The sequence below is a fragment of the Rhamphochromis sp. 'chilingali' genome, assembly GCF_963969265.1.
Source record: "Rhamphochromis sp. 'chilingali' genome assembly, chromosome: 2".
Taxonomy (NCBI): Eukaryota; Metazoa; Chordata; class Actinopteri; order Cichliformes; family Cichlidae; genus Rhamphochromis; species Rhamphochromis sp. 'chilingali'.
Window position 1 is genome coordinate 48,609,875 of NC_137930.1, and position 25,545 is coordinate 48,635,419.

A 25,545-nucleotide genomic window follows, 5' to 3' on the forward strand; every position below is an offset into this window, starting at 1 on the left:
TCACTTGTTAACAGCAAAGTATTTTTACAGTCAGAATATTTTTATCCACTAGCAACAATTTATATGGGCTCACCAAAAATGCCCAGCAGACGATTGGAGAAATGTTGAGAGTGGATGTCTGCTGAATTTTTCTTGGTTCCTTGTTGAACCTGTGCCATGGAAGAATTTAACGTTTTAAAGGCAATCACAAGGTGTTACTAATGAAGTGGCGGGTCGGTATACATACATGCATGAAAATGGGACACAGTCACATCCTGACCAAAATTTTGTATATGATTGGCTGAGAGAGAGACTTGCATTTATGCGGGCAGCATTTGCCTGGGAAGCATATTACAGCCTTTTGGCCTTTCATGATCCAGCACTCTCTCCGCACCCTGACAATTTCCACTCACTCCCTCATGTTATTTAGTTTATATCATTAGCATGAGTGAGACACACAGACATCTGTTTTCATCAACTTTCACTTTTAGGAAATTTTGGGGTTGTTCTACTTCCTCATGTAAGCAGATTTCTCACAGCAACACATTTCTGACTGGAAAAGGCAAAAGTTCACAAGCTAATACATAATTAATGCAACACAATAGAATGCATAATGAATACATTGTTTGTTAAAGCCTGCGAGGGGATTACACAAGAACTATCTGAAGCAATAAGGAAAATCTTTGATCTGGGTTTGTGGTTCACGATGTGTTTTAAGCTCATTCGGTTTAACCTAATATCTCACAGGATCTGTAGAAGTGCACAAAAATCTGTAAAACCTGTGACCTGATATATTTTCTGCCTTTGGATCCAGCTTGTCAATTACTATGAAAGCAAACTTTCACACTATGGCTACTCCTAAAGCAGCTGTTGACAAGCTGCTGGTCTATAAATACTCTTTAAAAGAATGAATTTAGTCTTCCTGATCCCCAGAGAGAGCAGACGTATCAGTCTTGTTCTCCTGTATTAATGGGACAGAGCGTCCGGGCGGTGGGTGGAGGGGGGGAGGGACCTGCACTGCCTCTCATTAAAGACAGTTGCTAAAAAGGAGCTGAAGACATCCAGCATCCAGCACACCGAGACGCACGGATGAAAAAAGCGGCAGGAGTGTGTGTGTGTATGTGTGTGTGAGTGAGCGTCTGTCTGTGTGAATAAAGAAACAGAAACAATTGGGTGTTAACAGTGTGAGCGGGAGGCTGAGCCCAGAGCAGAGGACACGGGAGCGCAGCGAAAGAGGAGGGTGAGAAAGAGTCAAAGAGAGACAGAGGAGAGATCATCAGAGCGTGGAACAGGTTCTTTCTGGAGCCCTCTCACTCAGCCTCAGCAGACATGCCTAACTTTGCTGGCACCTGGAAGATGAAGAAGAGCGAGAATTTTGATGAACTTCTCAAAGCTCTAGGTAAGCCCTCTCTATCCTTCCCTCAGTCTCCTCCACAGCCAGAGCCACATCTCTGTGCAAGGCTGACTATCCATCATGCCCATATAGGAAATGGGCTTTTCTTGTTCTTTGGGAATGGCATTCCTGACTTCCGACAACATCATATTGTTCGGAGAAGCTCCCTGGGAACAGGAGGCAGAGAACGGAGAGATGCTGCCGCAGGGAAAACCCTTGGCTTTAAGGGAGATAAGAAACAGTGGATGCTAAATTCCACCCTAAACAGACGTTGTATTGTTACATGGGGAGGAAAACGGGGGGTGCACAACATTATTCATGTTAAGCATTTAAGTAGGGCATGCATTAATGCCAGGGGAGGTCTCTGGAGCCCAGTGTTTTCTCTCGCCTCTGTTCTTTTTTCTTTGTTTTTTCACTCTTCTTAATCTTAACTGATGGTTGTGATGGTTTAGGTTCAGACCAGTTTAACTGGGTCATTCAATTGTGTTGCAGTGTTTAGTCACGCTGGCAGCGCCGAGGCAGGCAGAGCACAGCAAAGGGCCGCCTGTCTTTAGAATAATGCAGAACCCTTCAGGGAGAAGTTCCACTGTGAGAGGTTCCAGGAACTCTCCCGAACTGCTGACACCAAAGACTGGATTAAGATTCAAAATGTTAATGGACACTTCAGGTTTTAGCATAAAAAAAATCATCCAGGTCTAATCTATGTCATTTAATATCAATATGGATGCTGGTCGTATCTACTGTATCTGGTCTCCTGACATGTTTGAAAAATGTCTTCTGGTTTGAACCTATAGCCTTAGTTGGAGATCACCGAGGCAAAGACTGAAACAATGCTGGTTTCAGTTTTTATGGATAAATAAATTAACATCACACTTCTTTCATTTCCAGCCTCTATTTATATGGAGTCATTAAGGAGTTTGGAAAGTTCACTAAAGCACCTCTCCAGCAACCCCTCCCCATTTTGCGTTTGACATTCACCAGGCAGCAGCTGATCTGGCCTTAACTCTAATGGGGAAATCAGTCACTCTGTTAGTTTAGCACCTCATCCATTCAGGAACACATTAACATCTGCCACATCAGATCACCCGGTAGCTCTTACATAAGGACCCCATCAATGAGAATGAGAGAGGGCAGTGATGGGCAACTGACGTAGATGCCAGTGCTGCGGCCTCCACTTTCCATCAACATCTTTATAATTATTTATTGGCTCAGAGGTTTCCCCTGAAGAAAGAGGGGACAATATGCAGAATGAAAAGACCTGATGTGTGCAAACCTGCATCCAAAGCATGTTGTAAATACTCAATAGAAACTTTAGTCAAGTTGTTAGCACCGTTAGAACCGTTTATAGACCTTGAGACATGCATGCAAATTAAATTCAAAGGAAATGCAGCCTTTTTAGACATGAGGGCAGCCTGCTGGTCGCACTGATCCTCATGCATATTTAATGCTAAAAAAAAACCCCCAAACCACTCTGTGATCTCCTTAGACCATGGGTGGGGTCAAGTAAACTGTCAAATGTGTTTTGAATCCTGACTGTTAACACAACGGTTTGGGGATAGAATGATCTGAGCTAATTAGGGATTGGGAAATGAAACACTTGATGTTGTTTGCAAGCTTATAAACTGTCTATGGATGGAACTGTAAGTCGGCTGTTGGTAGGAGAAGGGCACTGAGACATAAAAGAGCCAGGGTTTTGGCAGGACGCAAGGCCAGATGGTCTTGCGGACTCAAACCGGGCATGCCAAACACTTGTCACACGCCTGCATGGAGCCACGTGCAGGATCACCACTTTTGCACCCATCAAACAAAAGGAGAAAGTCAACGCTGACCTGACCTGACATCTTCAACAGTTTGTTTCCTTTCCTTGCAGACATGGCTGAATAATCCCTCACAGTGAGTTTAGTGCAGTTTAGTGAAATAGTTGTGGGCTCTGCCCGAGCCACAGAGCATTTATTGTGTTTTCACTCACAAATGCGTCGCTGTCATTCTTGGTTAATATTCAAACATGTTTGGATGCAAACACAAACCAATACAAGGAAACCTGCAGTCAGCTTGTCTCACTATATTTAAGGTCCTGAGCTGATAGAAACTGGCATGCAAGCCCAGAGAAGACTATCTGGGTGGGGCTGAGGGTATATCGATGGCTGGTTTCCTACATCTTGTTACTGTACAGAATAAACAGCATTTCCCACTTTTTCTCATAATGTGTCAAAATTTCAAAAAAAAAAATGAAACACTGTATCTTTACTAAAACAGACTAAAAAGACTTGCTTTTGGAAATCTCTATTTGACTTCTTTTCAAGTACAAGTCAAAACCCCAACATTTAAATGTCCTCCTTTGAGCAAGCACTTGGCGACAGTGGGAAGGAAAAACTCCAGCAGAACCAGGTTCAGGAAGGAGGGGGCATCTGCCATGACTGGTTGGGGGAGGGAGACAGGACAAAAGACACAATGATTAAGAGAGCTAGAGATGAATAATAACTAATAGTTAAATGCAGAGTGGTGTATAAACACAGAGTGAAAAGAGCTGAAGAAGAAACACTTGGTGCATCACGGGAAGCCCCCAGACCCCCAGAGGCCTATTGCAGCAAAACTAGGGGAGGATTCAGGTTCACCTGATCCATCTCTCACTATAAGCTTTATCAAAAAGGAAAGTTTTAAGTCTAATGTGAAAAGTAAAGAGAAAGTCTGTCTCCTGAATCCAAACTGGGAGCAGGTTCCACAGAAGAGCGGCTGAAAGCTAAAAGGCTCTTCCTCCCACTCTACTTTTGAATATCAGAGGAACCACAAGTAATCACACTGGCAGGCGTGTGGGGTGGCTCATTCCTTGGAAACGAAGACCATGCAAGACCATTTCTGACATCCATATTTCTGCCCTTGCTGGCTGCTGACCAGCTTATTTAGGAGCTGACTGATGGTCAGTCTCATGCGCCGAGTCAGACTCTGAATTGAAGATGCTGGTGTAGCTGATCTGGTTGAGCAGGTGACCCAAGTATTAAAGGCTGAGGTCCTTGCTTGTGGGATCTAGGCTCGAGTCTGATCCAAACCATTTCCTGCGTGTCCCTCACTCTCTCCCCTCTTTCCTGCCAACTGTCTGCCTTGCACTATCCAGTAAAGCCAAAAGGTCTCACAATCTGAAAACTCTTTCAAATCCTTCTCTCTTCTAAAATCTGAGCAGAGAGAATTTTTGCCATCTTGATCATGTGAGTGGAACCTTGTGAAGTCACTTAACTTGTTTTAATTTTTGCTTTTAATGGAAAACAAGCCAAAGCCAAAGAGCCCAACATTGAAATATTAATAAAACAAAAGAAATTTGGTTTTGGTGAACACCAAAAATGGGTCCCAGAGACAACAAGAGCAAACATAAGGGATAATATTGTGACTCCAAGCACATACCACTGAGTCTGGGTAGAAAAGCCACACCCAACCATTATTCAAACCTTCTGTTTGTGAAGGGCAACCAGTCAGAAGAAAGATTGCATAAGGGGAGAGGAAGTAAAAGGTTTTTTAGACAGTGGAGAGTTTGAACAACTTTAAAACATCATAAAGGATATTTTGAAACTATAAATTAGTGAAACCCAGCTACAATCGTGAGACTGACCTTTGTTTCTCCCTCTTGTTGACCTGGTTCGGGTCGTGTCCATCCAGGAGTGAACGCCATGCTGAGGAAGGTGGCCGTGGCAGCGGCCTCCAACCCTCATGTGGAGATCCGTCAGGACGGGGAGCAGTTCTACATCAAAACCTCCACCAGTGTGCGCACCACTGAAATCAACTTCCACATCGGTGAAGAGTTTGACGAGGAGACGGTGGATGGACGGAAATGCAAGGTAAATTTGGTGAGAAGTAAAAAAAAATCAAGTGGTAACCTTAAGTTAAACGTGGTCCAGAATAAAGGCTAAAACTAACTAAGTCTATTTTTTTTGGCTTAGTTTGGTTTAGTTTAAAGGTATGTTTTAGGCCGTTCTAGCACGCTCAATTTTGTCTCAGGTTCTTGAAAATGTTAAGTTTGCATATTATTTGGCAAATTAAAAACAGAAAATAATGGGACGGTCTGGAATAGGAGCACCACTGTCAAAAGGATTTTATTTTCATTTATTGTCAAAATAAATAAAAAATCAGCAGAACTGGCTCTTTGAAAACAGTCCAGTTACTTAAAAAGAAAAATCCACAAACCAATCACTTAATGCAGAACTTATTTTCTTTCTGCTTTCTAAAACCACCTATGTCGGTGGTTTTAGAGACACAAAGGTGTCATAAATATTTATACCCTGTCACTAGCACAGCCCCTTGAGGTCCGCATGTCCTTCTGTAAAGTGGTACAAGAGGCAGGTGTAGCTCTGTAGAGAGAAAGAGATTTCAAAACAAGATGTGTGGATTTTACTGAGCAATCGAGTCATAATTTCTGGATGGAAAAAAAAGACACGGCTGTTGAGATTTTTCAATTATATTTGTGGTGCTTATGAGAACCACATTGCTTTACTCCCCTTCGCTTTCCCTTTTCCCCACCCTCATTTAAATGTTAAACTCTATCTTTTTCTGTTTTTTTCAAACACAATAATTTTTGTGCTGTTTTTCTGCGAAGCAAATAAGATGCGAAGCAGATGGTTTATGTTACAGTCACCCATGTGTTAGGAGAAGCTTGATTAATGGTGTGACTGTGGGACCACAAACCCACTGTGGGGACTCGCCTCCCATGTGCTGCAACAGAAGTCCCCTGAAGGTGGACATAGAAACTTTAAAAAAAATCAGAATTAGTTTAAGTGTAAGGGTTAGGATGTCGTGGGTATTGCCTCTGAACTGCTGACAAAGTGCCTTAGAGTTCATTAAAGTTGGCTTAAGCATTTTATACAGATCATTGCAGCTGTTTGAAAAAAGAAAAAAATCATGCACTAATGTGAGGTTTAAATCAGCAGGCATCCTTCAACACATTAATTTCATGAAAAGATGTGACATATAAGCACAATGTTGTAATCTTTGGTACGTCTCAAATAGTTGTCTTTGGTCTTCTTTTCCAGCAGATATTACACGCAATCGGCTTCATGCTTTAAACTGTCTGCATTGTTTGTACTGCTGGTAATTCTTTCTGTCTTCAAGAGCTTCAAAGCTGTTTCAAAGGCCCGAATGAGAAATTAATACCTCCTCACAGTCTCATCTATTGGTATCATGCTCACGTCAGAGCAGAGAGATTAAGGGCACTGGTGAGAGTTTCTCTCTGAACCTCTGCAGTCCCCGAGGGAGGACTCTTTCATCCTCAAAAGCAGCTAAAGTTTTGACACAGACATATAAATGTATATATATATATATATATATATATATATATATATGTGTGTGTGTGTGTGTGTGTGTGTGTGTGTGCCCCAGGGGGAGCAGAGTGGACTAAGGATGTAATAAAATTGTTCATTTAATAACAAATCCCAGTAAAGCAACAGTCACTCAATGTGTAATTCATAATTACAACAATCTGCATATCTGAGGGGAGGAAATGTAGACATCCTGAACTAACAGCTGTACTCTGTTGCTTGTGATGATAGTGAGCTCGTCTCTTAGAGACATCTCTCGATACGATCTGAACAACAAGGCATTTACATCATCCGTAAAGTGAATATGCAGGCTGCACAATTAAATAAAGAGGAAGCGGGGATCGATTAAGCCTGATAAGGCCCATGTGAAAACTGACCTTCTTAGAGCTGAGCGCCACCTGTGTCTGCATATCAACGAATAAAATGATCTCATATGATCAGTTGCACTCCTCTAAAGTTGACCTAATAGAAAATTAATCACTTTACTTTTGTCACTTACATCATCTGCATTCAGTCATTTCCTGATATTACAGAGATAATATTTATGTACTGTAAATGGAGACGTGGACGTTTTTCTACTTTATATTTGTTACTGTAATATCATTAGTTACTTTGTTTATGTAGTTTATACATGGTGTCATATTGTTTATTGCTATAAATGTCAAATCTGTGTGAAGGAAGGAAGAAAAATGAACTTTTGGTGAAGCATATCTGCCCTTTGGTTTCACCTGCACAAGTGCCAAGGTAGGTCTCCCCTGCAGAATTGGTTTTCCCTGTGTCGGGATCAAGCACTGGGCTGTTCAAATCACGGACAAACAGTGTCCCACAGTTGTTTATGTTTTTAAACCCATTTTGCACACAGAGGCATTTTTTGAAAAATGTATTGATAGCAATGTTGAATATTATAGCACATGAAAAAAACAAACAACCATGCGTAAAATAATCACACCATGAAGCCTCTGCCTTTCTAAATGGAGGGACTGTAACTGCGTGTGTATATGTAAGCTTGTAAAACCTGAAGATAGTCAGATTAACAGTATTTTGTCTCTATCTGTCATTCTGCAATTCATCTCATGTAAACAATAACGTGGTGCACAGCGTGATGGGAAAAAAGGCACATACCTTTGACGTTGCGTGACCAACTCTGTATTCCTTGTCCACATAATGCAAAAAAGGTGTTTTAAAAAAATCTCCGTTTTCGGTGATTCGAAACGCCGTTTGTGGACGAAACAGCTGCGTTTTCAAAAATACCAGTGTAGATGTGGACACAGTGTAAAATAGTTAGTAGGGGAGACCGGGGATAGTTGTAACGTGGGTCAGTTGTAACACTTCCAATTTCTCCAATCAGGGCTAAGTTTCAAATGATGTGACTCATCCTGTGCATGCCCAATTCAGTTCTGCTATCACATGTGAAAAATCAGCACATTTTGTCAAACACAGACAATTTAACATGAAAAAAAGTGATTTGTATGCCAAAAAGTAAGTTTTTCTACTTTATTTCAATTTGTAATAGCATTATCTGATTTGCAGTTAAACTCATCAAACTTAAATTGTGTTATTTGTATGTCTATGGGGATATATTCTGTGTAGGTCTTTAGTGCTAATGTTTTAGCCGTTGGCTGTAATGTTAGCTAGTTCATGGCTATAGGAGTCTGGGTCAGTTGTAACAGTAACAGTCTGGGTTAGTTGTAACAATAATGCAGATGTTACAACTTGCCACACTATTACTTTAACTTATATTAAACAAGTTGGGGCAACGACATCAGCAGAGAGAGGTTCACTGGTCGCTTTTGTATATGCGGTTAATGACATTGGCAACACAATTCCTCCACTGTTTGTGTTCCCACACATACATTATGCAGACCACTGTGTCAGAGATGGACCAGTAGGAAGTACTGGTAGTGGAAATAAGTCAGGATGGGGGCAAGAAACAGATTTCCTCATCTTTCTGAAGCACTTTGCAAACCACACCAAGGTAAGCCATGATAAAAAGTAATGGAATTGCGATGCTGGTGAACAACTACATTTTTTCAGCTTCATTGTTATGTTCAAAATTGGTGCAAGAGTTGTAGGTTATAATGCCCACTGAGCCAATGAGGCCAAACTCAAGGAAGACCAACCAAAATTAATGAAATATTCAGTTGCAGAAAATTCCATAATTTGTCTTTTTGGGGGGTTGGAATATGTTCAAAAGCTAGATTTCTGCATTCTGTCACACACACACACAGCTACATAAATGGCTCTAAGTGCATTCATGTGTTGAATAAACAAAGATTACATGTTAATGTTTTGTTAGTACCCTTATTTCATTGTGTTACATTTCACCCCAGGATATGTTACAACTAACCCAGACTATGGGGTTAATTGTAACATTTCACTCTTTGTGTTTGAGACCATACCATGCAATGGGTAATTGTGCTGCAGAGAAAATAGCTGCACTATTTAATAGCAGAGACATGTAAATACTTTGCATTACATTTTGAATCCACTACCTTAAAAGAGCTCCAATTTACAGACAGAAATGTCAAAAATGTTACAACTATCCCCGGTCTCCCCTAGTTTATTTTATTACTACCTGTAATTTATTGCAGATTACTTGTATTTGTTTAAGTGTTAACTAAATGTTTGAGGTGTGAAATAAACCGCAATGGAGCAAAATATGGGTGTGTGTAGTCGGAGGATGTGTTTGTGCGTGTGCGTGCGCGCGCACGAGAAGGGGGCGGGGCGAGAACATTTTTCTTGTAAAACAAAGGGGGCCTAGCAAAAAAAGTTTGGGAGCCACTGATTTAAACATCTGTCTTTCTGGGCCTATAATTGATATAAAAATTATTGTATGTAAGAGGGAAAAACATATTAATTTGGGTTGTGGTACTTAGAGGAGACATACAACTGAGCATAAAAGTTAACATGACTAAATTGAGGATTTTATTTCCACACGTGCAGATTTGCAACGAGCATTTTAAAAGCAAGATAGTCACTTTTACATTTGCCTGTGTTCAACAAGAACTTGGAGCTGCACAGCATAAATCCTGCAGCTGGGAGGGATTCTGTATCTAGCAGTAAGCTGTCACCCTGCTATAAGTGCCAGGAGAAAAGTAGCTTGGAATAAGTGAGAGCTGTGCTGCAGTATATTCACCTATGTGAATATAGAAAGTGCAGTGCAGAGAGTTACATAACAGATGTGCGAATGAGAATCTTGTCGACCTTCTCAAACCTATATGAATTTGGAGATCAGTCATATTTTTAAAATACTTTGATAAGATATTGTCAAATATTTGTCAAATATTTGAACTTTTAGCTCCTCCATTTAAGACAACTTTCCTCCGATTGGCTGCCCCTTCTTAGAAGATTTAAACAACAGGTGGGTGGGGCATCTGCACCTGACATCCCTATATTGGGAATACTGCCACTAGTTAACATCATACAGAGATTAGTCTTACCCACTGGCTCCCTGGGTTTACTTGTACAGTACACACATGAACCTACATGAACTCCATATATAAAACTCTGTTAATGGTAATATTAGCAACCATCATTAAAACATAAAGAGGTTCCCTTTTAATGTTAATCTACTTCATTGCAAGTCTCATAAATGATCAAAAAACACGCTATACCTTTATCATCTATTCGTGAGGGACTGAAGTCGTTTAGAGACCTTTTTTCTTTTTATTAGAATTGGCCGTCGACATTCAGTAGCAAGTTTTCAAGCTGCTTTTCTTTATCCTGTATTACGTAATTTCCCCGCCAGCTTGCTCTTCCAAAAAGCTAGACAGTTGTCTGGTTCCATTTTCAAATCTGTAATGGAAAAGTTAACATCCCGAAATATTCCTGGGCAACAGGACGAGTGAAATTCCTGCTTGTGGAGAAGAAATTCTGCACACGGAAAGGAAACTGTGTAATTGCATGCATGTGCTAGTCAATATAATTCAGCCCAAAGCCTGAGAAATTGGAGATACAGTGTGTATTTATCCCAAACCACAGCATCCCTGTGGGTATTTGGACTGAACTCATTAACAGTTTGAGCCTTGTATCTCTCTCTCTGTAGCACTGCAGATAATACCTGAATGCTTTAGCTGCACTCACCGGATAACATGTGACACACAGACTTGTTGTCTTTACCTTTTGTTTTATGGTTTGATCTACATGTTGCAGCCAGGGGGAGCAGACATGACCCATTTTATATGACAGCGTTGGCTCCCTCTGTCTGAGCCCTGGGGCTGGGCTACACAGCTCTCAGCATCTCTGCTAGGAAGGCGACAAGTCAAGTTACCGTCACACATTTCTCACCTCTGGTTGCTTGAGCTAGCGCATCAGCGTCACTGCATTTAGGGGCGAAAGGCTTTATGAAAGACAAAAGGTACAGGCAGAGGTGTGCCTGACCCTGGATTTAAATGTAAAATTGTCTTTAAATTAAAGTGGCTGTCGGGCCACTTTAAATAGGGGTTTATATTTATTGTGTTTGGCTTAATCAAATTTGTGTTATAGCATGCACAGTAGGGGAAATAATTATTCAATCCACTTCTGAATTTGTTTGTTCACTCACGAAGAAATGAACTGTACAGAGTGCCTGAAACAAGTGAAAAAAGAGGAGATGGTTGCAAACCAGCAGGACATTTTCACAGAAAAGAAAATGACAACAACCTCAGTGTTGGACTGAGTTCAGCCACTAATTAGGGGTTATGCAAACAGTGCTGAACAAATCCCGGACACTCACGGGAGGCTGAAACTGAAAACACTGTATAGCATTGATGGTTCAACATTACAAGGAGAATTATTTTTTAGCAGTTGCCAATTTACAGATAAAGCAACACTATTATTTATTTGAAGCCGGTCTTTCCAATATGCACCCAATCTTAAGCTTATTTAACCACTTACTGTGTATTAAACTACTAAATAGACCATTATTACCACTGAGCTCCCTGCAGTTTGTTGCTGGCAAGGCTTTAATGCCCCCTTTGTCTTAAAACAGCTGTTTAGCTTAAGGCTTTAAATCAAAACAGTAAAGCTGTAAGGAGATGAAAGGTGATGAAATGCCCCACATAATCACGATTTTATTTTAAACACAATTAAAAATACTGCTGCATATTTCAAGGTAAAAATGAAGCAATGGTGGTCAGCAGCAAGCCTGCTGTTCCCTTGTGTGGCAATTATTACACAATCCTAGAGCAAAACCTGCAGAAGGCAGGACCCGCTGACCCTGGCACATGTGCCACAGGGGCGAGAGGGAGTGCGCGGGTGTTGGCGAGGTCTCAGGTGGATGAGGTTGGCAGAGAAGCCCTTAGTGGGTTTTAGCCTTCAGGCTTGGCTGCACCAGTGGTTAAAAGGATTACAAACTGATCTGCACCTTGTGAAGAGCAGAGGGCTTATTAACACCGCCACAAGGTTAAAAAGCTCCGGTTAATCTGTGCAAGTGTGGTAACTGATAAGGTGCTTCCTGTCAATGCCAGAGGTGACAACGAAAGTTAAAGGAGATATGCTTTAGTGGAGAGAGGTGGTTATTATCAGGTAATTTACTACCTGCAATTGTGGTTTTTGCATTTGTAAATGTAAAAAATCATCTGAGCACAACATAGCAAAGAGCACTTTCTTCATTTATGCTGATGGGCAGCACTGATGATGGTGGTGTCTTTTTTGCTAACGAACCACTGTAACACCGGCTAATGATAAAAATTTCTTTCTAAGGGTGGACCGTTTACCTTTTGCTTAGTCAAGTTTCACATGACCTCGATGTACATCTTAGAAAAATACTGCTGTGTCAAACGCTTTAATAAATACCCAGTGATTTTCATAATTCCACCTAATGTTATGGAAGCCCGTTTCCGCCACTAAAAAAAAAAAAAAGCTAGTATCCATAACTCGAAATTTCGAGTTATTTTCTCGAAATTTCGAGTTATTATCTCGAAATTTCGAGAAATATAACTCGAAATTTCGAGTTACTTTTCTCAAAATTTCGAGTTAGCTCTGCCAATCAAAAATATACGTGAATGAGGTCGCTTTCTTGTTACCCGGAAGCATATGGCGCAGGACCGCGCACTCAAAAACGGATCCCAACAAATTAAAGTATGTTTGCTGATAGTAACACCATGTGATTCAGCTAATAACACAGGGATTTCATCATTTGTGAAGCCAGGCTGAAAACACTCAGCAATCTGTGCATTCACGACTGGATGTAATACCGGTAGCTTAGCTGTAGCATTTGTAGCTGAGGGCTTCAGCTTCCGGGTAACATGGAAATGACGTCATTCACGTAGATTACTGATTGGCAGCGCTAACTCGAAATTTCGAGTTGCTTTTCTCAAAATTTTGAGTTAATATGTCGAAATTTCGAGATAATAACTCGAAATTTCGAGAAAAAAACTCAAAATTTCGAGATAATAACTCGAAATTTCGAGAAAATAACTCGAAATTTTGAGTTATGGATCCTTTTTTTTTTTTTTAGTGGCGGAAACGGGCTTCCATACAGATCGGATATGCTGCTTGGTAAAGTGTTTATTACATTGTATAAATTAATAAAGAAAAGAGTGGAAATGTTTACCATTTTTACCACAAGGGAGTTTTGTATAATCAATCACATTTTTTTCTTTTTCCCCACATGCAAAGCTATGACATCACAACAACATGATTGGTCAATTGGGATGTTGATCCTTGCTCAACATTATTATGATAATGGCGGAAGAACACTAACTCTGGGGTCTGAGACCCACCACAGTTACACAGGTTTACACTGAGATATTCATTGATGGATAATAATCTAAAGATTCTGAAATTTAACAGCCAACATTAGCTTTTTTTCTTCTCTATTTTCTCATATGCTCATATGATATTATTATGGGATACTGAAAAATATGCCCGCAAAAGCCATTTTGAAACAATGGAAAAATTGCAAAGACGCATATTAGATGAACGAAATGACAATTTGTGACCATAAGTTCCCGTGGGAATCTATCACTAAAGAGGTTGCGATTTTCTTTTCAAATATCTGTCATCTTTTTGTAGGAGTCCGTTTTAAACGGTTCTTAGAAAAAACTGTGCATCTGCCCTCTCTTTACCAGTCTGACACGTCATTTGTCTTCTGGCAGCTGCAAGGAAAGGCAAAGGATAAACACTGCCGTTAGAGAGATAATGTGATCAAACTGTGGGAGGAAGCTGAGCGAGAGTGTTATTTTGGGCTCTGAAAGAAAGCTTGAAAAATCCAACATAAAACTTTAAACCTTAACAGGAAATGAGATGTTTTCCCTCCACATCCCATCATATTATTTGCATCTGGTAAAACATGAGAGACTAAAAGAAAAGCAAAGACAGGGGATTTTCTGATAAGTAAAACACTACAGACAACACTGGAAAAGGTGAAACACATGCTGCAGACATTGGTCTTGGCCTCAAATGTGTGTACATAAGCACTTAGGATGCATGAGAATTTATCTGTGACTAGGAAAGCAAAAGAAAGATCAAATGAAGAAAAAAGAAAAAAGGCAAAGAGTGGAAAAAAGAGCTAAAGAAAGAAAGTAGTAGATGATCTGGCAGGAATATCATCAGCTGACCTTTTTATTTTTTATGTCAGCTGCACAGCTGTTACTGCATGTGACGTTCGGTAAAATCTGTCCACAGATATATAAATATGAGCACCATATAAAGTCTTTGTGGTATAGTTCCTGCTACAGGAAATCTCTCTAAGACTTGCTACTGATACACACAGAGTTACAAAGTGAAAAACCATATCAGCCTTGCTGTCGTGGCTGATAAACAGAGGGAACGCTGGAAGAAAGCCCTGCTGTTCTTCAGCTTGGCAAAGACTGTGGACGGCAGCCCGCGGGGATCTGTGATGGCTTTGGCTACCTTTGATATGGTGATTAACATTTGCCTCTGAGAAACCGAGGTGGCTGCTGAATTCAAATCAGAGGAATGGTGCTTTTTTCGAATTACAAAATAGCACAAACTATCAAACAAATGATCAGAAATCAAAACACAAATACTCCACCATGTGAGAGTTCATATTGTAGAGATTTTTTTAGGGTTTTTTAAGCTTAAATGCAGTCTTGGATAATGCTTTGACAGCTTTGATCAGTTCCAGGCTTTGGAGTGAGATCACTTAGCTAATTAGGATGCAATGCTGAAATGAAAAATGCAGCTGGTTGTATGGAGATGAAGCAAACTTCAACTGTGGGAAATCAGAGTCAGAGAAGAATAAGGCAGTGTTTTTATTCTTGAGTGACAACCTAGCCACCAGTTACACTCTGATATTTTGTTAAATTCAATAAAATAATGGATTAACAAAATAAAACATTTGGTGTTATAATAGAGCTGGTGGTACACTGAGTTTCCAGTCTTTGTGCTAAACTGCATACCTCCCTGCTTCACTCTGTTAAACCGGTAGATGCCAGTGACACTGATTAAACTAGAAAAAAAAAGTTCTCTAATTCTGAATTCTTCTCTCATTTTTAAATATATGAAATCTGAGTAAAATTACAACAAAGAGTAAATTAACATGTATGATGTAAAATGACTCCTCAATGAATTCGTATCCAGAAAGAGAAGCACATTTCCTAAAATATCATACAGTTTATTTAACAGAACAGCTGTGGAAACAGTGGACAGCTGAAATGAACTACAAGGGCAGTTTATGAGTCCCACACCGTCTAAATTATATACGCTGACCTTTTTGGGGTTTTTTTCTCTCAAGTAGGCTGTGTTGGATTTTTTAGCAAATGTGAAGCCAATGGAGGTCTGCCAGGACTGGCTGTAATGTGTTACATGCATCAAGTGTTTGTAAGCAGCTTTGCTTCTTGTTCTAATTCATGTGTGGCCGAATAAAGTTGTTCAGTCAGGTTATTGGCGAATACGTCCACTGAACCAGTACATGGCTAGACTGAAGATACATTAATGCTGGCAAATGAGTTTAAAATTGGTAAATGTGTAAATGTTCTACAAATCGTTGCTATATTGATATTTTAAATATACAGTAAAACATCAAGCTTGGGAACTATATATCAACCAAATGTGAAACCTTTATGCATTCACAGAGTTCTGCTGTGTACACAGTACCCTTACATTACTGTAACTCATCAACCATTTTGGTCATTTTTGGTAATTCTGTAATTTTGGTCATTTTACAGCCAAAATTTGAAACTAAGTCCACGTGGCCTGTGAGCTGTCTGGGTAATAAAAGGTTAAATCCTACATTTCTTTCTAATGGCGATTTCTCAGAAGTTTCTCAGAAGTCTTTCTCGTGTTCTCTGATTTATGAGCTCGGTAAAGATTTTCCTTGTGTATTTATGATCTCAGTTACTACTTTTAGTTATTGTTCAGCATAGCTTAATGTTCATGTTTGAAATTATTGCTCCCATTTAGAATGAAACTCATGTTAAAGCTGGACATGTTTTAGGGTGTGCTACCTTGTGATTGGCAAGTCAGCAGTGTCTGAACACACAGCATTCTTCGGTTTCTCATAATGCGTAGTTTAAAAAAACAAAACAAGATGGCGGCGGTCAAAATGCTGAATGCATCTTTGACATGCAGTCTGTGAGCAAAACTCACTTCTGGCTAAATCAACTTAGTGCTGATGCTGACATGCATTAAGGATAAAATTCAAAAAGCCCATTTGGGAAATGATCACATTGCACACCCTGAAACAGTGTAAAAGTGCAACATGAATATATATCTTCTAGAAAATCGTGCTGACCCTGGTGCCTTTTTGTCCCTGTCTTCCCAGAGCCTCGCCACCTGGGAGTCAGAGAACAAAATTCACTGTCAGCAGACTCTGGTGGATGGTGACGGCCCCAAGACCTTCTGGACCCGAGAGCTGAATGGAGATGAGCTCACACTGGTGAGCGCACACTAATAAGTCATCTTCTCACTGAAAGCCTCTTAATAGATGACCACTGTTGCTTAGAAAAAAACCCCAAAGCAACTTTACCAACACAAAAGCAGAAAAGTTGAGGCTAAATGAAGAGAAAGACAAAGAATGAATGTTCGCCTAAAAATGTTATTTTACACGGATCGAGAGCAGGATCTGTAAGGTTTCTTCTGTAAGGCATCACGGCTTGGACCCAGAAGACATCAGATGCATTAAGATGTGCCTTTTGAGCAACTAGTGTACTCTGTTTGAGAAATGGTTAATAAAACTCAGGCAGTGAGTGTATGAAGTCACCCTGGAGATTCATCCATAAAGGAAATGAGAGAGGCTGTTTACCAAGGAGGCAAGCTTTCATCCACCCCGCAGAGAGATGTGAAAAGAGAACAAGAGGGGCTGCTACGCTGACATTGCAGTAATACCCCCTGTATTTATCCAGATTAATATGGGCAGGAGTCAATGGGTCTGAAGCCCCTCAAATGACGTGCAGGGGAGCAGAGCAACGCATCAGAAGACCAGTTCTCAGGGCCTCAACAGCTTTCTATTCTCAATGTTCAGCGCTCCCACACTCATTCCTGTTGTTCTTATGAGATGAATATCCAAAAGGCCAAAGCCTGAAACAATATGGAAGGTTTAGATGCTGAAAATAAGTCATCACAGAATGTTTATATAGCTCTATATTACAGGCCAGAATCAAGCAAGAAACAGCTTAAATCAAATCCTCAGTGTCTAAATAGTATTTTGCTCGAAGCTCCTCGTTCAAACTGACAAGCTGAGGAGGCTGAACATATGAATTCTTCTCGAGGCGATAAAAGCAAAATGTGTTACAGAGCTTGCCCCTCTGGTAGCCATGCTGCTGTGGAGGAGCTGAAGCATTCACACACTTACGGAGAGTGATCCTGCTGAACTGTGACAGAAGCTCACTCTCTGTGCTTCTCAGCTCTCCTCACTGTTATTATCCATGTACGTCGCTACACAGTCAGAGAAGCTTGAAGCCACATTTGTCCATGCTACTGTAGAGTTTAAAGAATAATATGTAGAGTTTAAAGAATAATATGCAATGTAATTTAAACTGTCCATCCATGATAATACTAAGGAGTAGTGTGCCATTGCCTTGCCATTAACCTCTGGGTTGCAAAGGGGCTTGCAGAGAAGCAGCACATGTGCACAAGCTGAAGCTGATTAAACAGCATGGGGGATGTGACAGGATAGGACTCACGCAAGGCTGTCAGCTGAGACATCATCTGATCTGCCAGGCTGATGTCTAACCTTGACTCAGTGGTCTACGCTCTGGTCTATAGATTACTAAAATGACTTTGGAGTGGCAAACATAATCGCTGCCTGGATTACATTTGGAGCCATCTGCGGATAGGTTTAGGCAACTAATGCACTATACTCTGATAGGTCTCTGATAGGCTCCTTTGGTTTGCATTTCATCTCACTGGACAGATTATAAGAGTTCTTAAGCAGGATTACCAAATGTTAAACTTTAAAAAACATTTTTTTAAAAACCCTCCAGACTTTTTATCTCCATAATTTGTTATAAAATTGCAAAGACCAAATGCAAGACAGAAGGCAGATGAAATGTAAGGGAAATAAATGCATAAACACTACTGGGAACACTGGGAAAATAAGACTATTAGAAACACGAAACAAGAAATTCAACAAACAGAAACAGAAACACACCACACACTAAACAAGCAGGTTTACATGGTTTATGTTTTTTTAAACTCATTGAAGCGGAAAGCCAACACTCTTGATTGCTTTATTTCTAAATCACTGAACGAACAGAGGCATCATTTACTAATTGTTCAGCACGTCATGAAGCACCATTACGAGAACGAGAGAGCCACGAGTCATCTTCACACCCAGATGCCTTTCTGTCAGACAAGGAGCTGCAAAACCCGAAAGAAATATTGTGTGAATCTAATTTGAAGCTATCTGCTTTAAAAAAAAAAAAGCGACTAACAATAGCAGAGCTTCAGCTCCTGACTCAAAGGAAGACTCAAGATCACACAGCAATGGTCTGAATGTGGCACATAACTAGGGCACATTTCCATATGATTTGCATGATCCGTTTAATTGGTTTAAGTCTGGAAATACTTGAGGGATAAAGTTGTTGTGTGGACGTCTTTTTGCAGCTGCATCATCTTGAAATGAAATCAGAGAACAGAAGGCTGGGCTCGAGCTGTGCATAAATCAGTCATTCAGAAGTTTCCTTTGGTTTCATCATCGGCAGTGTGAGGTAGACCCAGACTGATGAGCATAAATGTGACACTGATGTAGTGGCACATACTTCACTATTAAAAGGAGAAAAGTTTTCTTCTTCAGCCCACATAATCTTATTCTCTTGACATTATCCTGAAGAAAAAAGCAGATTGTTGTTTGGTTCAGAATTCAAAGCAAGAATACTTTCTAAGGAGAAAGTAAGTCGATTTGAAAGTATCTTTCAATCACTCTGATTGACAACTAAATGGCCAAAAATAAAATGGGAAACCTATTAATATGAGTCTAAAACCATTATAACACATGTGTCACAGCCCAGAACCTTTCTAGATGTTATTCGATGGAGGCGTGTGTGGAAACATAAATGTCAGGCACAGACATCAGATATTTTTATCCTGCCAGCTCTCTAGTATGAAATCTATACAACGCAATTCAGATCCCAGTGGGTGGGAGTCATGTGCACTGTTACCTGCACCTTTAACTTTAACTTTCAGGCCCCTCTTCAGTGGAACCATTTCCAGTTTGGATTTGGGAGACAGTCACTATCTCTACTTTTAAGATTAGGCTTTTAAGATTAGGTTGATCTTTTTGATCAACCTATATGCTTGATCAAAAAGATCAAGCATATAGGTTTTTTGGGGGGCCTTTTTCAGCTTTATTTGATAGGCTCAGTGAAGAAAGGACAGGAAAGCAGGGGCAGACTCAAACCACTCTCAGCCGTATGACATGTGGTTGTCGCTGCTGGGGGCTTCCCGTGATGCACTCTGCGTTTATACAGCACTTTGCATTTATTATTAGTTATTATTAACCTCTGTCTCTCCTCCACGGTGTGTCTTTTGTCCCGTCTCCCTCCCCTCACTTCCAACCCGTCGCACGGCAGATGGCTGCCTCTCTCTGAGCCTTTGTTCTGCTGTAGGTTTCCTTCCTGTTAAAAGGTCTGTGAAGGTCCTCAGTCATCCAGGTGATCGTAGTCTAATGAGCTTGGAAAGAAAAGCATCTGGACTTCTTTAAGTTTCTTGAAATCAAGAAGTAAAGAAATCAATCAAATCAAGAAACCTAAAGAAGTCCAGACGCTTTTCTTTTCAAGCTCCTTGGACTTCCTGTTAAAAGGAAGTTTTTCCTTCCCACTGTCACCAAGTGTTTGCTCAAAGAGGTTCTCTGACTGTTGGTGTTTTCTCTGTATTATTGTAGGGTTGGTCTTTATCTTACAATATAAAACGCCTTGTTATGATTGATGCTATATAAATATAATAAAATTGAACTGAACTGAACACCCATTTAAAGTTTAACAGTGAACAACTGCTAGTATGATTTTTGACCAAAGAATTCAGCAGCTATCATCAGATTCTGGATGTGAGCGAGGGGGAAACTGAGAAACTAGAATCTTTTTGTCACCTTTGGCACAGATTTTTGGTTCTGTAGACAATTTCTTTGAGGACACCACCCCTGATTCCCCCTCAGATACCTCACTGTTGTTTAAATGGTTTAAGAGAACATTTTTAAATTCCTGTCTTAGGCCCACCTGTGCCACTCTATTTAAAGAAAAAAAAATTCTGGAAATTCTCCTGTATATACAGCAGAAATTTATTTTAAAAAAAGCATATAAACTTTAAATTTATAAAGAAAACAGTGGAGAACAAATGAAATTCAATTTCATAGCAAACAAAGGACATATTCAGAAACAGACATAAGCCATTTCCAAATGAGTCCATTGCACTTCAACAGTAATAAGACTACAGGAAACACATCAGTACTCTCATGTGAAATACAAAACCTGTTCATGATCAGTCCTGGGAGATCGGTTGAGAACACATATTTTCTGGTATTTTGTGGTCCTGCATGTCAACACAAACTATGCTGCGGTGTCTGTGTCTTTGTGCAAAGGGGGAAAAAAATGTTTGCATTAGCTCAAGGCTCGGCTTTTGTCATCTCAGTGTGTTTAGAACAGAGGATAAAGTCACATTCTTTCAGAAAGATTTAGTGTGCACTTATTTGCACACTCAAAAACTGAAAAAGTCCAAATGCCTTAGGACTTTTAGGCAGGCTTGTTGAAGTTTCAAAATGTGACCATTATAAGCGATAATCACTATCACATGGATGAAATTATCTTTTTGTCCCCTCCAGATTTTTGGTGCGGATGACGTAGTGTGCACAAGGATTTATGTCCGGGAGTGAAGCGCTACGACCTTCATCAGACCGAGGCAGACGCCCATTTGGGCCACAGCTCATTTAAACCCAACAACACATCATGCTAACATGCTAACGCATTTGCGACGTATCCTGTATTATCTCTCAGCATCAGCCTGCTTAGTATCCCATAGCGATGTCTCTGTAATCTGGATATTAATAGTGAATATTGTGTCAGCAGTACAGTAGCTGGGTATCTCCATATCCATACGTACAATCCCGGTGTCGGTTGTTTAAGTAGGAGTTAGTCATCAGTTGCATCGATTAAATGTTCATGTTCAATGAGAACACACAATAAAAAATGGAAACAAATAGTCTCTGCGCTCATTTCTCGATTACATGAATTTAAAGTGAAAGTGCCCTGGCCATCAAAACATCATTTCAAAGGAATAGTTTGGTGAAAGCACCACAATGAGAGAAACAGCGTTCACATGTATGAGTTGCTTCAGTGACAATGGTAGCAATAGCACCTTTCTACTCTACCTGCGCACTCAAAACGCTTTATCCAACATGCATCATTCACCCACTCCCTCACATTCATACAAGCACTTTTTTACTATCGAACATTCACACTCTGATGGATGCAGGATCAAACCACAACCCTTCTGGCTAGTAGATGTTCTGCTCTACGTCCTGAGCTACAGCCACCCTATGAGCATGCAGTGCAGTCACTCACGAGACAAAACAACTACTGGCATCATCCTACTTTGAATAAAGTCCTGATCAACTAGCCTTACCAGTTTACATGACTGGAAAGAGAGCTGCAACTTCACTGGAAACACAAAACCGCATGTATAGAATCAGTAAAATCTGCAAAAAAAATAAAATAATTTGCCCTCTTCCTGGTTTCTTATCTTCTTTTTTTTGCATATTTGTAATACATATTTCAGATCATCAAACAAATTTTAATAATAGACAAAGATGACCCAAGTAATTGCAAAGTGCAGTTTTTGAATGATGATTTCATTTCTTGGAGGAAAAAGCTCTTTCCAGACCTTCCTGGCCCTGTGTGAAAAAGTAATTGTCACCTTGTTAAATCGAGAATTTACTGAGATTAACCATGTTTTTCGGAAGGCCGAGTCATTTTCATTACATCTCTCAAAAACATCTTGATGATCCCACAAGACTTTTAGGAAAATTTTCTAACGTCTGATCTGACAAAAGCTGAATTTTTTTGAAAGGTTTGCAACCGGTTACTTCGGGCATAAAACTAACACAGCATTTCATAAAAAGATTACACAAACAGTCAAACATGGTGGCGTTAGTGTGATGGTCTAGGACATGGATGGCATGCTGTAACTGATGGAACCATGAATCCTGCTCTCTACCAGAAAACTCAGGAGGAGAACTTTTGACCTGAAGTCCTTGAGTTACACAGCAGGACAATAATCTGAAAAACACCAGCAAGTCCACCTCTGAATGGGTTAAAAAGTTTCTCATTCAGTTTTCTTACCCTTTTCTTTACTTCTCTTCCTTATAACGCAATGTTTTTTTGTAGGTCGGCAGTTCACAGCCTCACTTTATAGTGCAAGGACCCTACATAATTAGAGAGAGAACCCCAGTGATCCCTAAGGAAGCACTTGGCAAAAGTGGTGAGGAAGAAATCCCTTTTAGCAGGAAGAAACCTCCAACATGAAGGTGTAGGAATAAATTAATATATAAATAAATAAAAATAAATATATTGTGAGTGAAAAAAGGCCAGTGGAGAAGGAGCGCTCAGTGCATCGTGGAAAGTCTCGTCTTCCAACCTATAGAGGTCTGTGCAACTATAATTTCCCCCTTATAAAATGTAATATGAGCTTAAAATCCCATTGGGCAAACTCATCTGAGTGCTGACTAATGATGTACTGTTACTGACAGCTCCAGAGTAGCTACCAGATGGAGCACAATGTCACATTATTTTGTAAAAAAGATACTGTAAATATTCATGCTGAATTCCCAACTCCAGAAATGTGTTAATGTTAATAAGTCAAAGATTCCACGTAAACAAAGAAACAAACTAACACTTATATTTTTATTTTCTTATTTTGTGCTTTTAGTCCCAGTCATTTAAACCAACCTTGTCAGATACAACAAACATATAATATGAACTTCAACTCTTGACGGTAAAACAGGCGATTGAAGGCATTTTTGGAGTGAAGTGGCAAGAACTCTCAGACACTTCTAAAAACTCAGTTGCCTCTTTTATCAAAGAGATGCAGAAAACACGACATCCCATCATACCCCCGCCTTCCTCTCCTCACCCCTGCTTCTCATCATTAGCGCCGGCGCTTAGCAGAAACTCCAGAGAGACGCGTCTCTGTGTCTGATGCAGCGCTGAGGCAACATGATTAAAGACCGAGCTGGGCCACAAGATAAGACCAGTCACACTGGAGCAAAGGCTTCCAAGCAAGCCTCTGTCATTCCACCTTCACTTATGCCACAGCTACACATTTAAAGGAGTCAACCGTTCACGGAGACATAAGAAGAAATGGAGACATTTGTAAGTTTTTGGAAAATGCATTGAGGGTGTAAAAGAGAAATAGATGCGAGGTAGAAATGAAGGAAATTTGTTTTCATGTGACTTGCTCCCCGGGCCCGTCATGTGGAGGAAGTGTTAGAACAAACAGGCAGAGTTGAGTTGTGGTCACTTAATCTATCTGACCTTGTTTGCTTCATCACCCTTTCAAATCTGTTTTTCAAGTGATCTTTGGTGTGAAAAATAACCACCTGAACTACAAAGTCCAGGGAAAAAAGAAGGACAAGAAGAAGTAGTATTAATGGAAGCATATGTTTATCATTGCTGAGGCAGTTAGATTGAAAAAACAAAACAAAAAAACAATCTGTACGAATTATGATGAACAAAAGGGCGATGACCAGATTGTCAGACAGAAAGAATTAATAGCTGGTGAATTAATCCTTTTTTTAAATGAAAGAATCTGTGTTATCTCCATATTTGTGCACTTTCTGGCAGGAGCAGGTAATATAGCTGTGTTCACTACATTGCTCATTTAGCATCATGACGGCCATCATCCTGGTCTCGTGGCAAAATGAAATAGTCAATAAAATGCAATCTGTTTGTGTACATTTCTTTCATTGCAGTCAGCAGTATTCTGACACTGATAGATTTTGATTAGAGGAATGTTTCATGTCTGCACCGCACATGTTACACAGACTCCTCTGAGCGGACGCCTCGCCGTGGGGATCGTGGCCAAAAACAATACGACTTCAATTCCAGAAAGTTGGAATGCTGTGTAACATAAACAAAAACAGAAGGATTTGGAGATCTCACAAACCCATATTTTATCCACAATAGAACAGAGAAAACATATTGAATGTTTAAACTAAGACATTTTAATATTTCTTGAAAAAAAATATTCACTCATTTTAAATTTAATGGCTGCAACAGGTCTGAAAAAAACGGGACAACAAAAGGCTGGGAATACTTTAAATATGTCATTAGCTACAGCATAGGGTATCATAAAAAATCTGGAGAAGTCTCTGTGTGCAAGGGGCAAGGCTGAAAATCAATACTGAATGACTGATCTTTGAGGACTCGGACACAATTCTGTCATGGAAATCACTGCAATCACTTTAAAGGCCAGCATCTCAGGTGGTAAGAGGGTACACGGCACATCTGGAAAGGCATCATATATGCTGAAAAGTCTATACAGGTTTTAGAGCAATATATGCTTCCATCCATCATGTTTTTCTCAGGCATATTTTAGCAATACAATGCTACACCGCCTACAAAATCTATTACTGCAGCATGGCTTTGTATTTAAAAGTGCTAAACTGGTCTGCCTGCAGTCCACATCTTTTACCAAACTGAAAACATCTGGCACACCATGAAACAAAAAATAAGACAAAGAAGACCCAGGACTGACTCAGGCAAGAATGGGACAACATTGCTCTCCCAGAAATCCAGCAGCTAGTTTTCTCAGTTCCCAGACATTTACGCACTGTTGCTAAAAAACAAAACAAAAGAGGGGATGCCACAGTTTAAAAAAACCAAAACAGCAACAACTAGCTGGTGAACAGAGAGCATTTTTCCATTCAGTAGTTCGCACACAGAACTCAAGTAGACCCACAATGAGTGATAGTGTAGTTCTGTAACTGTTGGATGTGTGATTAAGTAACTTTTTACTCCTAACAAGTTTGTTTTCCCCAGACTGTGATACTGTTGGTTTAAACTTTCTTCTTTACATCTTTTACTTGAACTCTCTTTCCTCGTGTGATGGACTAAGGCTGAATGTTTTTCCCCAGAAAGGCTTCTTTCATGCTAATAGCTTAAGGAAAAGAAAACGGGTTGACTAAAACAAATGCACCCATTCACAAAGGTTGGAGTCAATGGCCCGACTGTTTGAATAGGACAGTTAGATCAGTTATCTGAAAATATGAATGTGAAGTGAATGTGATCAATTTCCTTTATTAATCAGGGTTTTCAAATCTTCTGCGTTAACAATAACTTTGCATTTGTTTTATTTAAACGACATTTCAATGAAGCTCAGTAGCTAATTTACTGTTCACCGTGCACTACTAACATACAAAACTTTCTGCTAAAAAAAAACATTTGGAAACTGCTACAAGACACTTCCACTGAGCAGGTGCACGACACATAAGCCTATGGC

At 40.0% G+C, this 25,545-nt stretch overlaps 1 protein-coding gene across 1 annotated transcript; it reads left to right on the plus strand.

Moving 5' to 3' along the window:
- Nucleotides 1-1,055: 1,055 nt before the first annotated feature.
- crabp1a (cellular retinoic acid binding protein 1a) lies at nucleotides 1,056-21,232 on the plus strand. Its single transcript, XM_080874296.1, has 4 exons — nucleotides 1,056-1,378; nucleotides 5,021-5,199; nucleotides 16,382-16,495; nucleotides 20,873-21,232. The coding sequence occupies exons 1-4, from the start codon at nucleotides 1,309-1,311 to the stop codon at nucleotides 20,921-20,923; spliced, it is 414 nt and encodes a 137-aa protein (XP_080730422.1). The 5' UTR covers nucleotides 1,056-1,308; the 3' UTR covers nucleotides 20,924-21,232.
- Nucleotides 21,233-25,545: the final 4,313 nt, after the last annotated feature.

What these genes read in the sequence shown, in the direction of transcription:
- crabp1a (XM_080874296.1), top strand. Translation starts at nt 1,309, where the DNA reads ATGCCTAACTTTGCTGGCACCTGGAAGATGAAGAAGAGCGAGAATTTT. An exon ending in TGAACTTCTCAAAGCTCTAG is followed by an intron (nt 1,379 to 5,020) that starts GTAAGCCCTCTC and finishes GTGTCCATCCAG; the next exon opens with GAGTGAACGCCATGCTGAGG. An exon ending in ATGGAGATGAGCTCACACTG is followed by an intron (nt 16,496 to 20,872) that starts GTGAGCGCACAC and finishes TGTCCCCTCCAG; the next exon opens with ATTTTTGGTGCGGATGACGT.